The sequence below is a fragment of the Mustela nigripes genome, chromosome 5, assembly GCF_022355385.1.
Source record: "Mustela nigripes isolate SB6536 chromosome 5, MUSNIG.SB6536, whole genome shotgun sequence".
Classification (NCBI taxonomy): Eukaryota; Metazoa; Chordata; class Mammalia; order Carnivora; family Mustelidae; genus Mustela; species Mustela nigripes.
The window spans coordinates 138150987-138169312 of NC_081561.1; the positions used below are offsets into that span (position 1 = coordinate 138150987).

At 41.1% G+C, this 18326-nt stretch overlaps 2 protein-coding genes across 4 annotated transcripts in view; one reads left to right on the forward strand and one right to left on the reverse strand.

The window, feature by feature from the left end:
- TFB1M (transcription factor B1, mitochondrial) overlaps window positions 1–18326 on the reverse strand; it is a 71706-nt gene that overhangs the window by 8807 nt on the left and 44573 nt on the right. The window lies entirely within an intron of this gene.
- CLDN20 (claudin 20) lies at window positions 12013–12900 on the forward strand. Its single transcript, XM_059399289.1, has one exon. The coding sequence runs from the start codon at window positions 12032–12034 to the stop codon at window positions 12689–12691; it is 660 nt and encodes a 219-aa protein (XP_059255272.1). The 5' UTR covers window positions 12013–12031; the 3' UTR covers window positions 12692–12900.

The following is an 18326-nucleotide window of genomic DNA, read 5'->3' on the forward strand; positions in this document are numbered from 1 at the left end:
AAAATCAAAGGAACACATCAACAATAATACAACAGTTAGTAAGGGACTTTAACACCCCTCTTACTGAAATGGACAGGTCATCCAAGTAAAAGATCAACAAGGAAATCAAGGCTTTAAATGACACACTGGACCAGATGGACATCACAGATCTATTCAGAACATTCCGTCCCCAAACAGAATACACATTCTTCTCTAGTGCATATGAAACATTCTCCAGAATAGGTCACATCCTGGGTCACAAATCAGGACTCAACTGATTGGTACTTGGACTCAAGTACCAAAAGATTGGGATCATTCCCTGCATATTTTCAGAATGTTTCAATGCTCTGAAGCTAGAACTCAATCACAAGAGGAAAGATGGAAAGAACTCAAATACATGGAGGCTAAAGAGCATCCTACTAAAGAATGAATGGGTCAACCAGGAAATTAAAGATGAATTAAAAAAATTCAAGGAAACAGATCTGTTCAAAATCTTTGGGCCTCAGCAAAGGCGGTCCTGAGAGAAAGTATATAGCAGTAACAAGCCTTTCTCAAGAAACAAGAAAGGTCTCAAATACACAGCCTACTCCTACACCTAAAGGAGCTGGAGAAAGAACAGCAAAGAAAGCCTAAACCCAGCACGAGAAGACAAATAATAAATATCAGAGCAGAAATCAATGAAATAGAAACCAAAAGAAGAGTAGAACAAATCAACAAAACTAAGAGCTGGTTCTCTGAAAGAATTAATAAGACTGATAAACCCCTGGACAGACTTATCAAAAACAAAAGAGAAAGGACCCAAATTAATAAAATCATGAATAAAAAGAGGACAGTCATCACAACCAACATCAAAGAAATACAAACAATTATAAGAACATATTATAAGCAAATATACACCAGCAAATTTGTAATTTGTAAGAAATGGATGCATTCCTAGAGGCATATATACTACCAAAACTGAACCAGGAAGAAATAGAAAACCTGAACAGACCCATAACCAGTGAGGAGATCGAAGCAGTCATCAAAAATCTCCCAACAAACAAGATACCAGGGCCAGAGAGCTTCCCAGCGGAATCCTACTAAACATTTAAAGAAGAATAATACCCATTCTCCTGAAACTGTTCCAAAAAATAGAAGAGGAAAACTTCCAAACTCATTTTATGAGGCCAGCCTTATCTTGATCCCAAAACCAGACAAAGACCCCAATCAAAAAGAATTACAGATCAACAGCCTTGATAAACATGGATGCAAAAATTCTCAGCAAAATACTAGCCAATAGGATCCAACAGTACATTAAAAGGATTATTCACTATGACCAAGTGGGATTTATTCCTGGGCTGCAAGGTTGGTCAACATCTGCAAATCAATCAACGTGATACATTAATGAAAGAACAAGAAGCATATGATACTTATTCTCAACAGATGCTGAAAGAGCATTTGACAAAGTACAACATCCTTTCTTGATCAAAACTCTTCACAGTGGAGGCATAGAGGATACATACCTCATTATCATAAAAGCCATCTATGAAAAACCCACAGGAAATATTCTCAATGGGAAAAAACTGAAAGCTTTTCCCCTTAAGGTCAGGAACACAGCAGCAATGCCCACTATCACTACTGCTATTCAACATAGTACTAGAAATTCTAGCCTCAGCAATCAGACAACCAAAAGAAATAAAAGGCATCTGAATCGGCAAAGAAGTAGTCAAACTCTCACTCTTTGCAGATGATATGATACTTTATGGGAAAAACCCAAAAGACTCCACTCCAAAACTGCTAGAACTCATACTGAAATTCCATAAAGTGTCAGGATATAAAATCAATGCACAGAAATCAGTTGCATTTCTATACACCAGCAGAAAGTAAGGAGTCGATCCCATTTAAAATTGCACCCCAAACTGTAAGATATCTAGGAATAAACCTAACCAAAGAGGCAAAGAATCTGTACTCAGAAAACTATAAAGTACTCATGAAAGAAATTGAGGAAGGCACAAAGAAATGGAAAAATGTTCCATGCTCATGGATTGGAAGAAAAAACATTGTGAAGATGTCTATGCTACCTAAAGCAATCTACACATTTAATGCAATCCCTACCAAAATACCATCCATTTTTTTCAAAGCAGTGGAACAATAATCCTAAAATTTATATGGTACCAGAAAAGACCCGAATAGCCAGAGGAATGGTGAAAAAGAAGATCAAAGTTGGTGGCATCACAATTCCAGACTTTAAGCTACAAAGCTGCAATCATCAAGACAGCATGGTACAGGCAGAAAAACAGACACATAGATCAGTGGAACAGAACAGAGTGCCCAGAAGTGGACCCTCAACTCTCTGGTCAACTAATCTTCGACAAAGCAGGAAAGAATGTCCAATGGAAAAAAAGAGTCTCTTCAACAGATGGTGTTGGGAACACTGGACAGCCACATGCAGAAGAGTGAAACTGGACCATTTCCTGACACCATACAGAAAAATAGACTCAAAAGGGATAAAAGACCTTAATGTAAGACAGGAATCCATCAAAATCCTTGAGGAAAACACAGGCACCAACCTCTTTGACCTCAGCTGCAGCAGCTTCTTCCTAGAAACATCATTAAAAGCAAGGGAAGCAAGGGCAAAAATGAACTACTGGAACCTCATCAGGATCAAAAGCTTTTGCACAGCAAAGGAAACAGTCAACAAAACCAAAAGATAACTGACAGAATGGGAAAAGATATTTGTAAGCGACATATCAGATGAAGGGCTAGTATCCAAAATCTAGAAAGAACTTATCAAACTCAACACCCAGAGAACACATAATCCAATCAAGAAGTGGGCAGAAGACATGAACAGACATTTCTGCAAAGAAGACATCCAGATGGACAACAGACGCATGAAAAAGTGCTCCACATCACTCGGCATCATGGAAACACACATCAAAACCACAATGAGATACCACCTCACACCAGGGCTAAAATTAGAAGGGCTAAAATTAACAAGTCGGGAAATGACAGATGCTGGCGAGGATGCGGAGAAAGGGGAAACTTGCTACACTGTTGGTGGGAATGCAAGCTGGTGCAGCCGCTCTGGAAAACAGTATGGAGGTTCCTCAAAAACTTGAAAATAGAACTGCCCTATGACCCAGCAATTGCACTACTGGGTATTTACCCTAAAGATATAAATGTAGTGATCCGAAGGGGCATGTGCACCTGAATTTTATGGCAGCAATGTTCACAATAGTGTAACTATGGAAAGAACATAGATGCCCATCAACAAATGAATGGATAAAGAAAATGTGGCATATATATGCAAAGGAACATGATGCAGCCATCGAAGGAAATGAAATCTTGCCATTTGCAATGATGCAGATGGAACTAGAGGATATTACGCTGAGTGAAATAAGTCGATCAGAGAAAGTCAATTATCGTATGATCTCTCTGATATGAGGAATTAGGCAGGGTGGGAGGCTGTGGTGGGTAGGGAAGGAAAAAATGAAACAAGATGGGATCACAAGCAGGCAGAGAGAGAGAGAGAGAGGGGGAAGCAGGCTCCCTGCTGAGCAGAGAACCTGATGTGGGATTTGATCCCAGGACTCCGAGATCATGCCCTGAGCTGAAGGCAGTGGCTTAACCCACTGAGCTACCCAGGCGCCCCATAAGAGACTCTTCATCTCAGGAAACAAACTGTGGGTTGCTGGGGGGTGGGAGGGAGGGATGGGGCGGCGGGTGATGGACACTGAGGAGGGTATGTGCTGCGGTGAGTGCTGTGAAATGTGTAAGCCTGGTGGTTCATAGACCTGTACCCCTGGGGCAAATAATACACTATAAGTTAATAAAAAAAATTAAATGTTGCTACCTCTGAAAAAAAATAAATAAGAAACATAAAACTGATGCAAGCTTTATAATTTGGCAAGACCACAAAGTCCTCAGGAACGCACCGCACGCAGTGCCCTGGAGTGTGAGCTGGCGCTGGAGGCAGGAGACCTAGCTGGGCAGGAGACCTAGCTGGGCAGGAGAGAGTCATGCAAGGAAGCCAAAGAGGAACAAGGAAGGAGGAAGGTCAGGCCTGAACTGGGGATCCTCGTGCACCTTCTCAGATACTGCTACCAAATGAGGATGTTAAAAAAACAAACAAACCCACTCTGTCCTGCTCTTCAAAGTAATGTGCAAGGAAGGGCAAGAGTGAGGCCCGACAAATACGTATTTATACCACCTGTGGGACTGACAAAATCAGACCGATCTGCAAATGTCACCACAAAATCCAAGGAGTTTTAATATATTCTAAAATAATGTGAGGAGGGCAGAAAACACGTCCCAAGATCCTTTCTAATAAAGACATAAAAAGGAGAAACCAAGCATCAAACTAAGGTAACCGATACTAAACGAATGTGAGTGCCCCCTTCCCCACAGCTGACTTCGTGTGCCTGCGGTTTCCCGCCGTCAGCACAGTCTGGAGGCAGATGATCCTCCTCCTGGGTCCAGTGTCAGAAGGTCACCAGTAGCCTAATGCTGTGACACTGCACTTGTGTCACTCCCCTCCCTTCAGCTCATCATACATTTCATTCTCTCCCACCACCATCATCATCAGAGTGAGTGCAGGACAGGAAGGTATTTGAGACCACACGTAACTTCCATTACAGTGTAACTGTGCTTCAGTGTTCTACTTTATCATTATTCTTCTCTATTGTGCCTGATTTATAAATTAAACTAGGTACGTATATATAGAAAAAACATGGTGTCTAGAGGGCTCAGTCCTATCTGCACTTGTAGGCATCCACTGGGGTCTCAGAACATCTCCCCTGTGGTAAGGGTGGAGGGGTGGGGAGTACTCTGCATTCCAGACCATAAAAATCAACAGAATGACGATGGCCTCTCAGACATGTGAGAACATACATAAACTAAAGAATATTCATCTTTTTTTTTTCCCCCTAGAGAGAGAATGTGAACACACATGCAAGGTTGGGGAGAGCGCAGAAGGAGACGCAGAGAGAATCTTAAAGCAGACTCCACGCCCTGTGTGAAGCCTGACGTGGGGCCCAATCTCATGACCTGAGCTGAACTCAAGAGAAGGACACTTAACCGACTGAGCCACCCAGGTGTCCCCTGAATTGACATTTTTTAACAAAGTCCTCACTATAACCAACTAATCTATAACCTACCAGTTATAAAAGTTAAATGTCTCCAGGCTAGCCTAAAGCATTCCTTTAAAATGACCATAAATATGAAAGAAAATAACGAGCTGATCATGCTCACAGCTGATACTATAAATTTCCCAAGACTGGGTCAGAGGAGAACATTATTTTAAGACTAAGTCACTCACTTTAAATTTGTGGGACTAGAATAGGTGACTACTTTAACCTTACTCTACCTGTTCATTATTATTTTTAAAAAGATTTTATTTATTATTTGTCAGAGAGAAAGTGAACACAAGTAGGGGAAGCAGCAGACTCCCTGCTGAGAGGGAGCCCAATGTGGGGCTTGATCCTGGGACTCCGGGATCGTGACCAGAGCTGAAGGCAGATGCTTAAACCAACTAAGACACCAAGGCGCCCCCGTACATTCATTATTTTTAAAAATCAGAACCTCAGCTTTCCACTGGCATTAAGTGGGCAGCATTTTAAACATACCGTGAGTGGGCATCGCCCCAGACCAATGACGTAAGAGCCATGGGGCCCCGTCCTGGGCCTCAGGCTTTCTGAAAGCCAGATGATGTGATGTGTGGGCAGGAGTGAGGAACCTCTGTCTGGTGAACAAGCCCATACAAAAGTATGTATTGTTAGGATTTCTAAAATTTTCAGTTAAATTATTAGGTCCTTCAGAGAAAAGAGAAAAGCCTGTCTGAATTTCAGATTATCATAACTCAGAAAAACACACTAAGGAAATCACACGTGATTTTTTCTTTAAATTAGCTACATGAAAACATTTTAAAGAAAATAGATGGGCTGCTGAGTCATGGGCCAGCTGCTCTGCAGAGTCGGTCACGGACTCTGCATGGGAAGTGTTTTATGTAAAGCCACAGAGATGTTAGGGTTATGTTTTTTGCAGTTATCCAGACTACCACAGAAAGAAATGACTCGTTATAATAAGACCTAGAAATACATTCTTTTCAGGGCACCTGGGTGGCTCTGTCGGTTAAGTGTCTGACTCTTGATCTTGGCTCAGGTCATGATCTCAGGGTCAAGAGATCGAGTCCTGCGTCCGGCTCCATGCCCCGCATGGAACCTGATGAAGATTCTCTTTCCCTCTCCTTCTGCCCTTCCCTGCCCTGCTTGTGCTCTCTATCTAAAGAATTGAAAAAGAAAAAAAGAAATACATCTAAGTAGAGGCAGGGAAGTGCTATGAGCGTAGAAGGGCTTCAAAAATCACAGAATCCTGGGCCTGGATCCCATTGCTGCTACTTACTCATTTCACAACCTTAGTCAAGTCACTTCTCCAGAGCTCAGTTTCTCAAGTGTAAATGAGGATCCCTATTATTTCCCAGGCTTGCCTGGAGAATCAAGCAGCACAGAGCCTCAAATGGTACCCAGCATACAGGAAGCAATTTTATAAACAGTGCATATTATTATGAGGCCAAATGACAAAACCCAAGAGTTACAAAATGACTTAAAATTGCAGTCTCCTTTAGAAAGGACAAAATCATACTTTTAAATCATACAAAGCTAATGTATAGTTTAATGTTATTTTATATGCTCAAAATCAGTATCTGAGTGCATTCAACAAGCATCTGTTGTACCCCTGGTATGTGGCCGGCACCATTCCCGACACAGGAGACACAGTAACGAACAAGTCACAGGAGTCCTTGCCCTCATGGGGTTCCTCAGCCAGGGAGTTAGCAGCAGTGGGGCTCAGAGGTGGTAGGATTCTTGATCTATTTTGAAGTTTAGAACAAAACGATTTGGGTATCGGGTACCCTTGGAATCAAGGAGGTTTTTAAATATCTGGGACCTGCCAAATCAAAGGAGGAGTTCGCCATGAACAGACGTGGGGAAAACGAGATCTGGCGTGCGGAAGGTCAGCAGTTCGCCTTGTCCACAACGGGTCGGCCACGTCTATCAGTGACGCCGCACTGGCCGCTGGATATGGAACGCGGGTGTGTGGGGGCAAAGGGCCTGGGAAGAGGCAGAAACTAAGGTAAAGGTAAGATTTATCTACAAAACTCTTTGAACTTAAAAAAGATTTAATTCTCTTTAATGTCCACAGTGGAAGGAGATGAGGCCAGTGAGTTAGACGTCCCTAGCAACCTCTACTTTTCCATCTCCTTTTTTTATATAAGGCATTCCACCTTGATTAAAGGTCTGTGATTTATGGAAGCTATCTGCATTCGGAAGTCTGCTCTTCTAAAAGAGGCAGTTAACATTTTATCGGGTAAGTGTTCCCATCCAGCAGAATGATCACAAATGTTTTGAAAACAGAAATAAGGCCTCCTTATTCTGGAGGCCAGAGCTGGGAGCACGCTGGCCCTTGCACCTGCCATCAGGAGGCCTCGGCACAGGTGAATCTGTACCGACCGCAACAGAGAGCAAAGCAAGGCGAGGCACTACAGGGATCTGAGCAGGTTTCTTCTGCTATGGAAGAAACAACAATGCTGTTTCTGTTAGTGCCTGAAATTCAATTCTACTTCGTCCAGGATTTACACAAAGAATTGTTTAAACATGTCCATGAAAGAAAAGTTTATATATTAAAATCGTAACACTATGGCTAAAAAATCCACAGGCTTTAGATTTCTAAGAGAAGAAAATATATCGCTAAACGCCAGACTTAGAAAAGATGAAAACAAAGCAACAAAAACCAAAAAAACAAAACAAAACAAAAAAACCTAGAAAAAAGTCCAGATAATTGAAATGTGTATTTTATTCACTGCTTTTAAAGAAATGGCTGACATTTGGAAAATTAAAAAAAAAAAAATCCAATTTAAAATTATCTTTTCTTTGTAATGGCTATGAATTTATAGCCACAACATTAAAGATAGCCACTACATTAAAATTAGTGAAGAAAAAGAATATGCAAACCCAAAATAGATGGACATGAAATATGTCTGTATCATTATTCATGGTACTAGGACCTCAATATTTGATTCCCCTGTTTCACTTAATATGCTCCCTCATCATTTTGGTGTAATTTCCTCACAACATTATCTAGAAGTTCTAACTTATTAAGTTACACTTCAGAAACCTTTCTCAGTGGAAGGAATAACAAGAGATTTAAGGACTCGCCCACCCCCCCAAAAAATACTTGTAGGTTTACTGGTCAGATTGTCCTCAGCAGTTGTTGTTTTCTTTTTCCTTTTATTAAAAAAAAAGTATGTATATTTTAAAAACTTCTGAATTTTTTTCAAAGTTACTGATTTTGTGACTCTTGATTTCAAGCAAGTCACAAGCACTTGAATAAAAAGACAGTCTCAACTATCACTTGCAAAGCACAATCTAGTTAAAAATATTTCAGACTACATTCTTTAATTGGGGACATAAAAGAATAAAAGAGATCTTCCAACACAGATAAAAATTCAAAGATAAATTATAACTGTGGATTAAAACATAATATTAAAGGAAAAGAAAGCCTTTTTTGTGAGCACCCAAATAATTCCTCCTCTGTATACAGTGACACAAAAGCATTTTCAGCTTTCAGGTTTCGACAAATCCTGTTGTAACAGCAACTCCCTCCCTTCCCCGCCTCTCCTTTCTTAATTCTCCCACAGCTCAAAAAATGAGATGGAGAACCTGGTATTTATCTTCCAGCACCATCAGCAGTTTCTACCTCAGATTTCCATGTTGCTCTTTATCTGCAAGTTAACTTGTTGGAGCTTCGTCACTAATACTCGGAAGCTGAGAGATGAGCCTCCCGTGTGTGGCTTCTCCTCCTCAGACACCTTCACTAGAAGACACTGACCGAGGGGAGTGAAGACACTGACGGCTCCTGGCAAAAGGTATGGAAAATGAGAAGCTTCAGGGATGCTCAGAAACATAGAGACCTTTAAGTATCGTGTAGCTTGGATTTTAAGTTGTAAATCTGTGTTTTAAATGTTCATTTTCTTATGAATAAATCTTGTCTGGAAAACTGACTTTACATCTTAATGAAATCCACTCCAGATTTTCTGCTGGCAAACAGCTGATAAAAATTAACATTTGTGGGTTCTGGATGCAGGACGTTCTGGAACCACGTGAGCCTTCTCTATTTAGAACTCAGTTTGTACCTGCGACCCCACTGCTCCTGTTGACTTTCACAGCATTTCACCCCTGCCGCTGCCAGTGAAACAAAGTGTGCTTTTATTCTGCACCAGACAGAAATTTGAGAGAACAGGCCACAAACTGTATCATACTTGCGGCTGGAGAAGGAAAAAAAAAAGAATGAAAGAAAAAAAAAAAAAGAAAGAAAAGAAAAAACACTTCGTAGCAATATGACTAACATGCCAGTACATTTTTACAAAGGAACAGAATAGTGACCTTCACTGTAGAGAACAAATTCTTTCTGCATAAGTTCTCTGCAGAAGAAAGCATTTAAAATCCAATATTCAACAGCAAGCGAGCACTCTGCTAACTGAATGCAATGTCATATTGTTTACACTGATTGTGGCTGGCTGTAATTTATCACTGCCAGTACTTGTTAATTAAGATGAACAAGCTGTCTGCAAGCCCGAATTACACTGAAATTTATGAAATGTATTGGTTAATGGGAAGAAAAAGGTTATAATTGGGAAGCTGAGCACAGACGGATCAACACATAAAGGTTACTCAACCAAAGTAAAAATAGAGAAATGAGATGCTCTTAGAGAATGGGAACAGCCATCTCGACGCTGAGGAAACCCTAAGCTGAAAATGGTCTGGGAAGGCAGTAATTTAACGAACTGGCTGGAGTGTGAGACGTTAAAACCCAAACCTGAGAATAGCTATTATAAAACTATAAACGTGTTTCATTTTCTTCTAGAATCTTTAACTTCTGTTCTATTTTGGTCTCAGATACGAAAAGGAATTTGGAAAACAGAAAGAAATGAACCGTATGGTTCCACACAAAGCCTAACTACTCTGTTGTGTGTTTAAGTCTGATATTTAAGAATTTAAAATTTCAGGAAAACACTTCCCTAAAATTGTCACATTTTAAGACTGCGAACAAAAATAGAACAAAGGAATTTCGACAGCCCAGGATTTAACTTCTTAGAGAAGCAGTGTTCTAACTCCGTGAAGTATGTACTCTTAATACCGGAGCAGATTAGTATTACTTCAGGTATTACACAGAAGGCCAGCATCAGCCTCCTGCGGCGAGTGTGAGGCTGAGCCATGTGTCCCATTACTGCCCTCTCAAGTGCTTTTCTTTCTTGATGGGACAGGGAGTGAACGCAGTTGACAGTCAATGGTGCTTCCTGTCTCCAGATGCAGCATTTTTCTCTGCGCCCGGGGAGCACACGGAGAGGCTCTCACCAAGGTGTACTGGGCCAACGGTGGGGAGAGATGGGGAGGGGCACGGAAAGCAGGATACTGCTGCTGAGACCTCTGTGACACAGGGGAATTTCCTGCCTCAGTGTCCTTCCTAATCGGAAAAAATGATGATGCAAAAAGTTCTATCTGCAGTTTGTTTCAGCTCTAAGGTTCTATGTAGATCAGCTCATAGGAAGGAAGAGAAAAATTTCAAATGCCATTAAATATCAATTGTCACATGACATAAAACAAATAAACTTACTAATAACAGAGTCAATTTTAATTTGTGGAATACTTCTATGTGTTAGATATTGTTCTGGGCCCTTAAAATGCATTTAACTTTTGATATATATACAATAATCCTCCCCCTTTTCCAGAAAAGGATACTGAGGCACAGAGAGGTTCTGGAAAGCTAAGAGTTGACCCAAGTGTTTTGGATTCAGAGTCCATACTGCCTTTTGTGAAATACACACGAATTGTGGTAGAACCACAATGTCTTAATACATCATTCAAAAATTAATGCAGAAACACAAAAAAGCTGTTATTACTATATTTCAGAAACCACTATATTTCTTCCAAGGCAGGAAGTGCTGCCAGATTAAAGCATAGCCAAGTAACAAATTCAGTGCTATCTTTTCTCTCATTGAAAAGAAAGAAAAAAGGAAAGGAAAAAAAGAAAAAAAGTTAAATTATTTTTGGTATCCTTTCACATACAACTAATGATGTGGTTATTTCTGGCCTGTACTTTCAAGATCCAGTGTCACTACTTCTGAGTCCGTCAGGATAACCGGTTTCGCAGCAGACGATTTCATTCGGGTCAGGGAATGATTCTGGTCCCAACTAGACAGGATCTCACATTCTCATGAGCAGGAGACAGAGGCTTAATTGTTCCAGTTTTGAGTATCCTGTACCTGATGTGAAACAAGTGTTAACCTAGATAAGGATTTTGCAAAAGTTTATTAACTGGAAATCAGGGATAATCGTGCCTCTGGCTTTACCTTCTCTCTGCGAATTTCCTTTCCTCCTGTTAACAGTTCACTTGGCTCACATGTCTGGCACATGGTGGGTGCTTAATTTTTTTTTTTTTTTTAATAAAACCATCTTTTTGAATACTTGAAACTTTTCCACTATGTATTTATGAATCATTTTTAAGAACTGGGCTTAAACACTGTTTCTAATTAAAATATTCCATAGGTAATAAGGAAGAGATAGTTTTAAAAACCTCTAATGCTATTAAAATTCTTATTAGATCCTCCAGCTGGAATCTGATAGGTCAGAATTTCCTAAGGCCCACTGCCCACGTTATAGACAACTTCAGCAAAGTTTAAGTTTTAAAAAGAACAAGTGGACAGCTCTTTCCTTGATGCCATGTATCAAGCACCACCCATCCACCGGCACTCAGGACAATGGCAGCCTCTGTGAGGGCCTCGTGTGAGCTTTCCTCCTGGGCTACCATGTCCTCACCTACTGTGGGGTCTATTCAAATGTGTTCTTTGATCCCACGTGGAACGTGGGACATGGAAATGGAAGCCCTTTGTTTATGCTTTCTTTCAATCCCAACTTTGTCTTCTTTTCCTAGCCTTTGTCACTTGGTTCTCTGCCGCAGAGAGAAAGCTACAATCTTGATCAAATACGGGGTAACGGTGGGCAAAGATAAAGGGGACGTCATGGTGTCAGCTGGGCTCCAGCTCCTTGCTTTCGTCCTGGCCTTATCCGGAGTGTCTGGAGTGCTCACAGCCACTCTGCTGCCTAACTGGAAGGTGAACGTGGACTCGGGCTCCAACATCATAACGGCCATCGCGCAGCTGCAAGGGCTGTGGATGGACTGCACGTGGTACAGCACCGGCATGTTCAGCTGCACCCTCAAGTACTCCATTCTGTCCCTCCCCGTCCACGTGCAGGCCGCACGGGCCACCATGGTCCTGGCTTGTGTTCTGTCTGCTTTGGGGATCTGTGCTTCTACAGTAGGGATGAAATGCACTCGCTTAGGAGGGGACGGGGAAACAAAGAGTCACGCCTCTTTCGCTGGAGGAGTCTGTTTCCTGTCTGCGGGGGTCTCTGGTTTGATACCAACAGTGTGGTACACGAAGGAGATTGTAGCAAACTTTCTGGATCTGACAGTTCCAGAAAGCAACAAACATGAACCCGGAGGAGCTGTCTATATCGGATTCATTTCGGCCATACTACTCTTGATCTCTGGCATGATTTTCTGCACTTCCTGCATTGAAAAGAATCCAGAAGCGTGGCTCTATCCACCCAAGCAGCAGCACATCTCCGCCACACAACCAGAGGGCAATTCAGCATACAACCTGAAAGATTATGTGTAAATAGCTGAATGAACATGGACTTTTTAGATGCCTGCTGTGACTTCTTTTTGCTTTAGAGAAAGAAATCTAAATGAGGTCACTTAAAATACCATTGTTTATCTGTTTTAAGATTATTTTTCCATTACTATTTTCATGTTTTATTGAGAGGTGTATAATTAAGAGAGGCTCTGTTATATTAAGGCCATTAACTGATGGCTTTTTTCCCCCTTTTAAGATAAACTGTTGATGTATCTTCTGGGTTGTTACTGATTGGATCTTATAAAAGAACTAAACCACCAAATATGCAAAAAAGCACCTTTCTCTGGTGTTGATCTAGGGTACCATCTGCTTTTGGTGTCTGTCTACAACACCACAGTGACTTGCTTCTATTTTCAAGCCCCACTGTTTGAACCTAAGGGAAAGAGGAGATGTCCGCCTGTCCTCAATGCTGCCCAAACCAGCCTCCCCGAGGTCCCACCTGCTATGACCCTCCTGCCTCTTTTTTCATTTTAGAAACATCATGTACATGTGTGAGAGCCAACAATAGGACATTCAAAGTTGGTAAATGCTACCATAGCAAAGCGAAACCAAACCAAACTAAACGCACACTAAAATCTCTGGGACTTGAAAGCCTTAGGTACAAAGTAAGTGAGAATGACAACAGTCTGACTGAGAATGCGCAACAACTGCCACTTCCGCTGCTAGCAAGAGGATGTCCCAGATAAAGTCCGTTTATCCTACAACAATTCAGATCCCTCCAATCCCCTCTCATTGGTTACTATTTGGATGATAGAAGTTACTTTTAAGTTGTCATTTTTGTTCTCAAGTTTGATTCATGTTAGCAGAACATTGCTGTTCTCTTATAAATGAATTGCTTCAGTTAGTTAATAGAAAAACAAAGTATAAAGAATGTTTTTTAAAAATATAAGTTAAATTAAGAGATGTGATTCAAATAACAAGAAAATAAAAACTGGATTTTCTAACGTGCAAAGGGGACAATGCACAGTGTTTCTAGTAATTCAGGTAATTTACACTTAGTCACTGTTCACCATATAATAGGTAAAGGGAGAAAAAAAGGACTATTCCTTTGCACTTTAGTAACTCAGGAAGTGGCAAGAATATCTTTTATGTGAGTACATATTTTTCATTTGTGCCTACAGAAGTAGAGACTAAAGTATTTTATACCTAGTTTACGCATTTCTCTTCTGCAACAATGTCATTAGCTATTAACAGAATAGCTAAAGTGAAAAGGTACTATTTCATCTGGGAATTAGGAAAAGACTTATTTAAACAAGTTTAAATGATCGTTTAAAGTATGGATCCCTGGGACACGTGGGTGGCTCAGCCAGTTAATCAGCTGCCGTTGGCTCAGGTCCTGATCCCAGGGTCCTGGGTCCGAGTCCCACATCAGGCTCCTTGCTCAGCGGGGAGCCTGCTTCTCCCTCTGCCTGCTGCTCCTCTTGCTTGTGCTTTCTCTCTCTGACGAATAAATAAAATCTTAAAAAAAAAAAAAAATCGATTCCCTTAGGAATAAAAATGTTTTCTAAACAAATGTCATACTAAAAATACCTGATAAAAAGAATAGTTTTATGCAAATTAATGTGACAGGATTGCTATGACCCCTATATGGCTTTCTCATTTGGCTCACTGTGACTGGCTTCAGTTGCAGTTTACGTATCCTATAGTCCTATACTAAAAGTTTAGTGTATACATTCTATGAAATATATACTTCAAAAAATAATTTTTACTTAGCTCTGGAATATTTTCTTTAAAAGATGCAGGAATGTCTTGAACTCCAGAAAAGCACCCATTTCATACACGTAATGGCCTAATTCTGTCCAGACCGGACGTAGCAATGATAACGTGTCTTGGAATCCCTCCATCCCCACGGGACCCCCCGCTGCACTGCTCCACACGGAACCCTCCCGCACTCACCCCGTGTCTGCCGAAGCTCCGACATCCTGCAGCGTCAGTGGGGTCTCCTCTGTGAACACAATCCTGACTCTGAAGAAGTCTGCTGCTTCCATCTCTGTCCTCTCACAGAATGCTCGATCACAAATTACTAGTAATTACTTGTAAGCACTTGCAAAAGTGCTTACAAGGCCAGGCCAGTCCTTTTCAGTCCTTCATGTACGTACACTGACTGGTTTAAACCCCACAAAGACTCTAGATGGCAGGTACTCTTCTTAGTACCTAGGTGGAACTGACGTAGAGAAAAATATCACTACCTAACTTGCCCAAGGTCTTCAGCTAATAAATGGATAGACGACATTCCACCTGAGGGAACCTGGCTCTGGAGTCAGAGCAGGTGAGTACAACGCCACACAGGGCACAAGGCTACAAAGTATCTATCACTGAATCCAAGTCTTGGGTTTGCCCATGTGAAAACGAGGATGAAATAGCACCTACTCACAGAGGGGCTGTGAGCATTCAATGAGACGATACGCACACAGCATGCGTGGGGGGGGATAAGCACGCAACGGACGCTGCCCAGTAGCTCCTGCCTGGTCTAACCCAGTGGTTTCCAACTGGGGGTTGGTCGAGCCTGCAGAGGATATGCGGCTGCACCTGGAGACATTTCTGGTTGTCACAACCGGGGTAATGGTATTGGAATATAGTGGGCGGGAGGCAGAAAAGCTATTAAATATCCTATCGTGCACAAGACAGCCCAGGCAACAAAGAATTTTCTGGCTGAAAATGTCAATAGTGATAAGGTTGAGAAGCTCTGGTCTAACGTATTTGAATATACTTAAACATTCATTTTTTCTTTCTTTTTTTTTAAAATAAGAAGTTACCAAAACAAAGCCAAAAGAAGAAAACACCAGAAAGCCCCAGAATATCATGCTTGTTTAACCTAGGACCAGACATGTGTGCAGATTAAGTGTGTGTATGTGTGTGTGTGTGTGTGTGTGTGTGTGTGTGTGTCTATGACTGAAGAATCAGCTAACAGTTCTGGCAAAAATGTAGACACAGGTTAAGTCAGGAGAACTGGGTATAGGAATGAATAGATTTAAAAGAAACATAAGTGATATCAGAAGGTGGTAACTAGTGATTCCCTGTGCAAGTAACAGTGAAAGGGGCACCGTGAGATACCCCCCTCACCCCCTCTGGAATACCTGCCCGAGGTCATTCGCACACTACACGCATACATACAGGCAGAAGCAGCCTGGGGTGCGCAGACAGAGGTTCAATTCTGGAGTTAGTGTTTTCTCATTACATTCCTTTTATTACCATATTTTTAGCTACATGGCTTTACCATAAATTAACTTTATTGACTTTTGAGGATTTCTATCCTAGCCTACAATCTTGCAGAACCTGTTGTATAGCTCTTCATCACCTCCAATAACTTTTTTATTCACTTCATTACACTTTGTACATACATAAAGTATTACCTGCAAAAATGCAACTTTGTTCCTTTCTTCCTTGGATTTAGAGTATTTCTTGTTTATTCTTGAGAAGTTACTAAAATATAACTAGTATTAAGGTAAATTGTAATAGTAAATATTCTGTTTCTATTCAACACTTACTTGGTTTTTAAAAAAGACTGGTAATTTTCTACTTATAAAACTGGTTTTAGTTTGTACATTTTTATTTTAGACTTGCCCACTTTCAAAAAGAATTTGAGGTTACTTACAATAAAATTTCTGGCATATTAAGTACAAAGAACATGATAAAGGTGAAAGACTAAAGTTACAAAGAAAAGAAAGAAAAAATGCTATTAAATAATCCTTGCTAAAGGCTACCAAAGGATTTAAACATCAAACAGTCTAGAACTTCTAAGCAACCAAAGCACAAAAAGCCACACAAAAAATCTGACGGCTCCGTCTATGGGCGGGGGCCCACCAAGGCCATTCTGGGCTTTCCCCAAGTTCCCACTGGGCTGCGCAACCATCCCCAGCTGCTGTGAGTGCACGGTGCTAACGGCTCAGAGATCTGGAATCGCCTCCCTTGGTAGGTTAGGGAACCACTGCTTCTAGGAGGTGGCCAGAGCCAAAGACTGGCCACACAGGTATACAGCAGGCTGCTTCCTGGACTGACTCGGTGGGACAATTTGTGCCCCAGAGCTCCCCTTCTCCCTGCCACCCTATAACCCGGTGGAATCAGGTTGAAGGAAGTCTCCAGGCAGAACAATATTCCGGGCTTAGCTTTTCCCCCTTTGCTTTATCCTGCTTCCCACACCGTTCTTCTGAGAGCGCGCAATACACCACTTTCACAAAAATTCTTACCACAATCTCTGAATCCACAACACCAGACCTAACACAGAAGAATATTACTTAAGCAGAAGAACGTTAAGTCTTCTGACCTTATGTCCAAAGGATTCTCAAACACAGGATAACATAAAACAGAAATATCCTCAAATCAGATTCTGAAAAACACAAAGGCTCGGCTTTCTTACGTGAATCCACCCATTTTACGAAGCTCGAGATTATTTCACAGAGAAGTCAAGGCCTTGAGGGCTGTCAGCGAGGACAGCTGAAAGCTTCGGAAACGTGATCCTCAAAGGTCAGGCATGGATGCCTCAAGTCCTGACCTCTTCTTTATAATGCCATGGGTGTATCATCATTGATTCATCTAAAATTGTACTGACAGTATGTTTAAATCTGTACCATGTTTAGGGGTAACTTGATCCATATGCAGTACTCCTAATATGCAAAATTAGATATAAACTATATGAAGCTCTTAAAAATTAAAATCTATACAACTGTATCAAAATATACCAACTAAGTACATAAATATTTGCTTATAATCATAATAGCTACTTTCCACTAACTGCCTCCAGATGCTAGATACTCCCATTACTTCACATTGATTATCTCCATTTCTCAAAACAGTCCTTCAAGGGTGACAATACTGCCCCAATTCAGGTATTAAAGTTCAGCCTATTAACCTAACCAAGTTCTCATAATTAGGAATATTCGAATTCCAGTAGGTCTAGCTTCCTTTAAAGTACTCAGTTTTTCCACTAGAGTATACTGCTCCTATCATGCTAACCGAAAGAGCCTGTTGCAATTCTCCTTTTATAGTGACTTACCTAGTGGGTCCAACTACAGTGTAGTGATAAGACCTAAAGCCTATCCATTTTGTTGGAAGTATTTCCTACAGAAATAAAAACAAAAAAGATTTATTTTATTTGAGAGAGAAAGAGAGCACACAGTAGGGAGTGGCAGGGGAAGAGTAAGAGATTTATATTCCCAAGCAGAATCTGTGCTCAGCATGGAGCCGGACCCAGGGCTCCATCTCACAACTCTGAGATCAGGACCCTGAGATCATGATCTCCTGAGATCACGACCGGAGCCAAAACCAAGAGGCAGATGCTTAACTGACTGTCCCACCCAGGTGCCCCTGTCGGAAGTATGTTAGGTTATGAGCCCCATGACCACAATTTTAAAAGAGAAAAATGACACAGAATTTTGAGGTTCTAGCTAACAGCTTAGTAGTCCTCAAACTTGAGAAACGTGAAGAACAGCTTCATCAGTAGATCAGTAAAAAATGACCGCAGAACCCCAGAAATATGTGGATTCTCAGAAGACTAGAGATGTCAGCTTGAAACTAGTGTTATTTGCTCATGGAAGTATTTTTTAGTCATGAATCTGCACTGCAAAAGAAGTATTTTGTCTTGTCATTGGTAAAATAACTCAAAAGTGAAATGGAAATA

What these genes read in the sequence shown, in the direction of transcription:
- CLDN20 (XM_059399289.1), top strand. Translation starts at nt 12,032, where the DNA reads ATGGTGTCAGCTGGGCTCCAGCTCCTTGCTTTCGTCCTGGCCTTATCC.